Genomic DNA, 6,000 nt, shown 5'->3' with positions numbered 1-6,000 from the left:
AGCACTTACACGAGTGCATGGACCATGCTATCCCAAACAAAACCAAGACGCTATCCTCCATAAAAAGAAAGCCAATCTGGTGGTCCCCTGCCATAAACAAACTGTAAAACAGAAGGAAGAAACTGTTGCAAAAGAGAGTAAAATCCCATGAGTGGAGGAGCTCCCTGGTCAGCCTCAGTAAGAAGCTGAGATCCCTTATAAGATCCTCTAAAGCTAGTAATGAAAACAAAATCGCCACTAAATCTAAGGACAACCACAAAGCATTCTATAGCTATGTCAAGAATCTCGATGGCAACACCCATATCTGCTCTGAGTTACAGCACAACGGCACGAAAATTACTGAACCAACTGATAATGCCAACATCCTGGTAGATGGGTTCATTGCTAACTTTACCCTCCCTCACCCCCTAAAGGTCCCATATCTATACAGGAAGAATGCAGACTCCTTGTAATCACAACTATGCAGGTAAAAGCTGAACTCTCTAAAGCCAAAAACACAGCATCCATGGGACCGGACAACATCCCAGGCTGCGATTTACACGAACTTCAGAACGAACTGGCTCCCCACCTAAGCACCATGTTCAATAATAGCCTTGCATCAGGCTTTGTGCCCACTGAATGGTGCACAGCAACAGTTATACCACTCCACAAAGGGGGAGCCACCATTGATCCCAGGAACTATCGTCCTATTAGCCTGACGAGCCTGGTCTGCAAGACCATGGAACTTATCATCATGGAACTCATCAACAAAGACACTGGTAACCTCCAAACTCTGGACCCCACCCAGTTCGGGTTTGTGAAAGGCAGATAATGCCTCCTAAATCTGATCAACTTCTTTGAGGCAGTCACAAAAAACGTAGATGAGGGTAAGGTGGTTCACACAGCCTATCTTGACCTCGCCAAGGCTTTCGACACCATCCCCCATTCTGGAATTATAGCTAAACTCACTAAACTAGGTATAAATCCCTACATCACAAGATGGGTTGCCAGCTGGCTCAATGACATAACCCACACTGTAAAAGTTGCAGACTCCAAATTTGACCTCAAACCAGTGACAAGTTGGGTACTACAGGGTTCAGTCCTGGGACCTCTCCTGTTTGGTATCTACTTCTCTGAAATACAGGCTAACACAGAAGGCCTTTGGCTAATGAAGTTCGCAGATGACTGCAAACTAGGAGCCATAGTCAAGTCCCCAAATGAAGTGGACATCTTACAGAAGGGCCTCGCTGAGACAGATGCCTGGTGTCAGAGCCATGGCCTCAAGCTCAATGCCAAAAAGTACATTGTCACCCCCTTTGGTAAAAACTCTGTACCCATGAACTACCACATAGGCAGCAATCTACTTAACACTGATTGTGTGATAAGAGACCTTGGGACCCAGGTGGACAGTAGTCTCTCCTTTGATAGTCACATCGCCACAGTAGTTAGGAAGTCCTTCTACACACCTCATCATAAAAGGGTTCTCATCCAGGAAAAAAGAGGTCATTGTTCCCCTCTACTCGACACTCATTAGACCCATTATAGAGTACAATGCCCCTTTTGGAATGTACCTCACAAGACATCTGCAATAGCTGGAAAGGCCACAGAAGTACCTCACAAAGAGGATTACTGGCCTCAAACAAATGCCCTACACTGACCGTCTCAAAAAACTCCAACTTTACTCCGTAGCATATTGCCTATTCCAAGATGATCTCTGCCTAACATAGAAAGCTATGTCAAACCCAGAGCTGTTGGACATGCTACACCTAAAAAAATCCCAATCCTTCTGAGCTACATGCTCTAGGGACCTAAACCTTGTCACCACAATAAACAGGACATGCTGGAGGGATAGATTTCCGTCCCAGAGACTTCCCATACTCTGGAACAGGATACCCATCTATGTCAAGTAAAGTTCTTTATTAGCACTCTTCAAGTAAAATCTTGATGAGTGGATGAGAAATAGGAAATACACCCTGGGGATCACTTCTGTGTCCCTGCTCAACAGTGGCACAGGAAAATAACTTTCTTGGGTGGCGTAAGCCAGGGAACCTTGTGGGCTAGGCTTATGTAGGCCCTTGGGCCCATAGCCTAGTACCTACCTATGAACCTATAACTGCACTAATATTATGGCAAGTGCTTTAAAGCTTTAAGAAAAGGGACATAACTACAACTACTTATTATTAGGAAGAAAATACTCTGCTCTGACTGCTGACTTTTTTCTCTGATCGACCTTTCATTCATATAAGGGATCTCTCAAACTCCTGCAGGAGTGTAATTACAAATGTAGCAGGATAGAAACAATCTCAGAACTTCTGTTGTAGTAGCACTGTTGTAGTCAGTGGGACTGTCGGTCTTAGAATTAAACCTCTCATTGCCTCATCCAAGTGTAGAATGATAGCTCATCTATGGCTAGACAGTGATCTTGCAGTCTCCTAATAGTGAACACTACAGCTGATTGCATCCTAAGCAGACAAAAAACACTGTCTTAATGCCAGATACCTTAGCACCTTGTAGCTTGTGTTGGCTCCTGATCATTCTCAGCTCAAATATAACTTAGGACATACAGCATGACTACCTGCAGTACTAGACCTCATGTTATAGGATGATAGAAGAGCTATACCTGTAGTAAGCCCCTTCTTATAGGATGACAGAAGAGTTATACCTGTAGTAGGCCCCTTCTTAAAGGATGACAGAAGAGCTGTACCCGTAGTAGGCCCCTTCTTGTAGGATGACAGAAGAGCTATACCTGTAGTAGGCCCCTTCTTATAGGATGACAGAAGAACTATACCTGTAGTAGGCCCCTTCTTATAGGATGAGAGAGGAGCTGTTCCTGAGGTAGGCCCCTTCTTATAGGATGACAGAAGAGCTGTACCAGTAGTAGGCCCCTTCTTGTAGGATGACAGAAGAGCTATACCTGTAGTAGGCCCCTTCTTATAGGATGAGAGAGGAGCTGTTCCTTAGATAGGCCCCTTCTTATAGGATGAAAGAAGAGCTATACCTGTAGTAGGCCCCCTTCTTATTGGATTACAGAAGAGATTCATTTTAACTAATGTTATTCCATTTGAAATACTCCAGCATTTATGCAGCAAATATTTTATGGCAATAGTGGATACCTGATTGTTAAATGCACAGGCACGTTCTGATGTAACAGACTCAGCAAGATTACAATATCCAGGGGAAGCAATAGTAAGATGATCAATAATTTGGAAATACGTGATTGGCTCGTTTGGCTTTTATTTCTATATATAGTAGTAACTAGCACCCTCCCCCACCAACGCCAAAGACAGAGGTGTCATTCTCTACCTTTACTTTGAATGGATATCTCCTTTGACAGGTATCTGCTGATTAATGCTGTTAACAATCACTAACATCATCAGCTCCATGTTGTAGGAGGAATTAAATAAACATTGTCTTCAAGGTCATCAGTGTCATGAGGTACTAATCTATGCTGTTGCCAGATTCACCACCATGACAAAATCTCTTAAGACTTTGTTTATTTTAAAATCTGACTATTGGCATACGACAAAATAATCTATCCAGTATACATGACAAGTATGCCTTGTATCATATTAACTCTTATTATTGTGGTTAATTCATGACTAGCATAAAAACATACAGCAGAAGAAGGCCTAAATAAGCAACATAGCCACATATACTGTGTGTGAATAACCCTTTCTCTAAACTAATGGTTATTCTCAATGTATAACAACAAAAGTTTGGTTATATATTGTATTTCAAAATGAACACATATTGTTCTCACACTCCATGTACAGTTCATCAAAACGCACTTTTTAGAAGGCACAAAAGAAGTCATCTTCTAAGCTGCAGATTCAGGCATCTTGTAGGAATGTGTAATGTAAACCTTGATTTAATCATGCTGAGCTCAGCAGACTTAGTACTCACAGTATATATTTTACAGGTTCAGGAAAACAGCTGCAGAGGAAGTCAGAATTTCAAGTGGGACCGTGTAAAAAAATCACAGAAAGTATTCTCTTAAACTGTGTGCTGCGCGACCCTGATGCCTGCAAACCCGACCCTATGGGCAGGCGTTACCCCTTCAGGCATTATCTTATTTTCATATAATGAAAACACAGCAGGCATGCGATGAAATTGTACTTAAGGAAAATAAAACAAGGTCATCCTACAGTCTATGAAATTCTTCTTCTGCCTGCCAAGTGCACTTTTCTAGAAACCTCCCATACTCCGAACCACAAGTTGATACTTTTTTAATGCTCTTTGTGTTAAACTTTGGCTGACTTATACTTCTGTTTCTTGTTTGAAATGTTCTCTTTTTTTTTCCTGAAAAAAGTAACAGAATATATCATTAAATATTTAAATGTTGATGATGATAGTACCTTGCCTTACCTAAACAAATCAACCTACTCTGTCAGATGGAGTATTGAAAAAAGTATCACCCATATATTTTTTTTCAGATGGAGTATTGAAAAAAGTATCACCCATATATTTTTTTAATCATTTGTTATACTTAGTTATACTTTGCAAATTTACAGGCATGTGTAGCTTACTGATAATATACTTCATATCATTTAACCAAAAGCTCATATTCTTTATCTTCACAAAAAATGTAAATATTCTTACTTTACACAGTGAAGTAATCCAGCAGCAAAACTGGAAATAAATAAATAAATTGTGGGAGACTTATGTGAAATCAGTATGTGTAGAAACTTATTGCCTGTGTTCTGCACATATAAACATGAAGTGGACATACGTTTGTCGGAATACATGCAAATTATTTTAAGTGGCCTGGTTGATTGCCAAAGTTAAATTTAAGGATGTGAGCCTGAAACCTTCAGTACAACCACTTGCACACTACACAGCTATAAACAAGCACTTTTAATTTCTTGCGCTTCAACATCACACAAGTGAAAAAAATTGAGTCAGTATGAATTCTCAGACTAAATGAGCATCCCTTCTCCATTCTTGCTGTTAAGATCCCAACACGTCTCACTCAAATTACACTTACCGCATGGAATATCTGTCATTTTTCCAAGTGGAATTTTTAATTTTGTTTTCTAAATTAAATTACAGTTTACCTGGGACTATCACATTCTCGGCTTGATGAAGAAACTCCTCCTCCGCAAGTCCTGCTGCATTCTCCCCACGGGGACCAGGGGCCCCAGGATCCATCGACTCCTTGTGGTTTGGTCCCAAAAGGTACACACTCCCTCTTGTAGCACCACTGGAAAGACACAGACCTCAAACACAAATAATACTCCACATTTCTCCTTTAGTTTTCTTTCTGTTGATGTTTGCACTAAATATACTGTATAAAAGAGGACACCTGCACATTGTACATTGCACAAATTACTGCCTTCTATTAGCTGTCTATACACTTTCTTTGGCCCCTGATTTTTTTTTTTATAACTTGTAAGCTTCAGTACGATAATGCCTTCAGGAAGCATCAGTCTCATGTGTATACAGGCTAGTGACATCCCATCTAAGTCCATGACATCATGTTCTTCTTTGCTAAAAGGAGACAAATTATAAAACAATTGCAACAAATTTCTTTTCACTTGCATTGTCTGTAGTGTAATTGTTTAATATATCATCTGGCTTCATAATGAATGAACTTAGAGAAGCAATACATTTACATGACATTTAAAAGAAACACTAAAGCAGAATAAAGCGTCTGAAAAGTCCCGCATATTTTTATTCATTTCATAGGAAACAGGCTGTATCCAGAGTAACTGTCCTGAATATGCAGTATGATGAATAAGGAAATGCAAGCTACAAATCATTTGCATCACAGTGAACATAAAAACTAGAGACAACCAAAAGACAGTGTATCAAAACCAGTGATAAATCCGCCTGACACTTGCTCAGTCTGTTCTCCAACATGACCAGTGGTGCTGGACAATTTCTGGATGTCTGTAACAGATAGGTTGTCATGACCCTTCCTCCATATACTATTAAATTATGGCTCCTGTAAAGATGATTGAGGTAAAATTCTTCAAACACTAGTAGCCCAAAGAAATAAAAACAAACAAAAAAAGAACATAG

General features: G+C 40.2%; 1 protein-coding gene across 1 annotated transcript in view; it reads right to left on the bottom strand.

Annotated features, from left to right (window-relative positions):
* Positions 1-6,000, bottom strand: part of LOC122787163 (A disintegrin and metalloproteinase with thrombospondin motifs 10-like) — a 1,217,364-nt gene that overhangs the window by 369,239 nt on the left and 842,125 nt on the right. The window contains exon 13 of the mRNA XM_044053741.1: positions 5,034-5,179. Within this exon, the coding sequence (XP_043909676.1) occupies positions 5,034-5,179 (146 nt within the window). The remainder of the gene's footprint in view (positions 1-5,033; positions 5,180-6,000) is intronic.

Source organism: Protopterus annectens, chromosome 13.part0 (genome assembly GCF_019279795.1).
Source record: "Protopterus annectens isolate FY-2018-M chromosome 13.part0, PAN1.0, whole genome shotgun sequence".
NCBI lineage: Eukaryota > Metazoa > Chordata > Ceratodontiformes > Protopteridae > Protopterus > Protopterus annectens.
The sequence above is the reverse complement of the archived record's forward strand: the minus strand, read 5'-3'. Positions and strand labels throughout refer to the sequence as shown.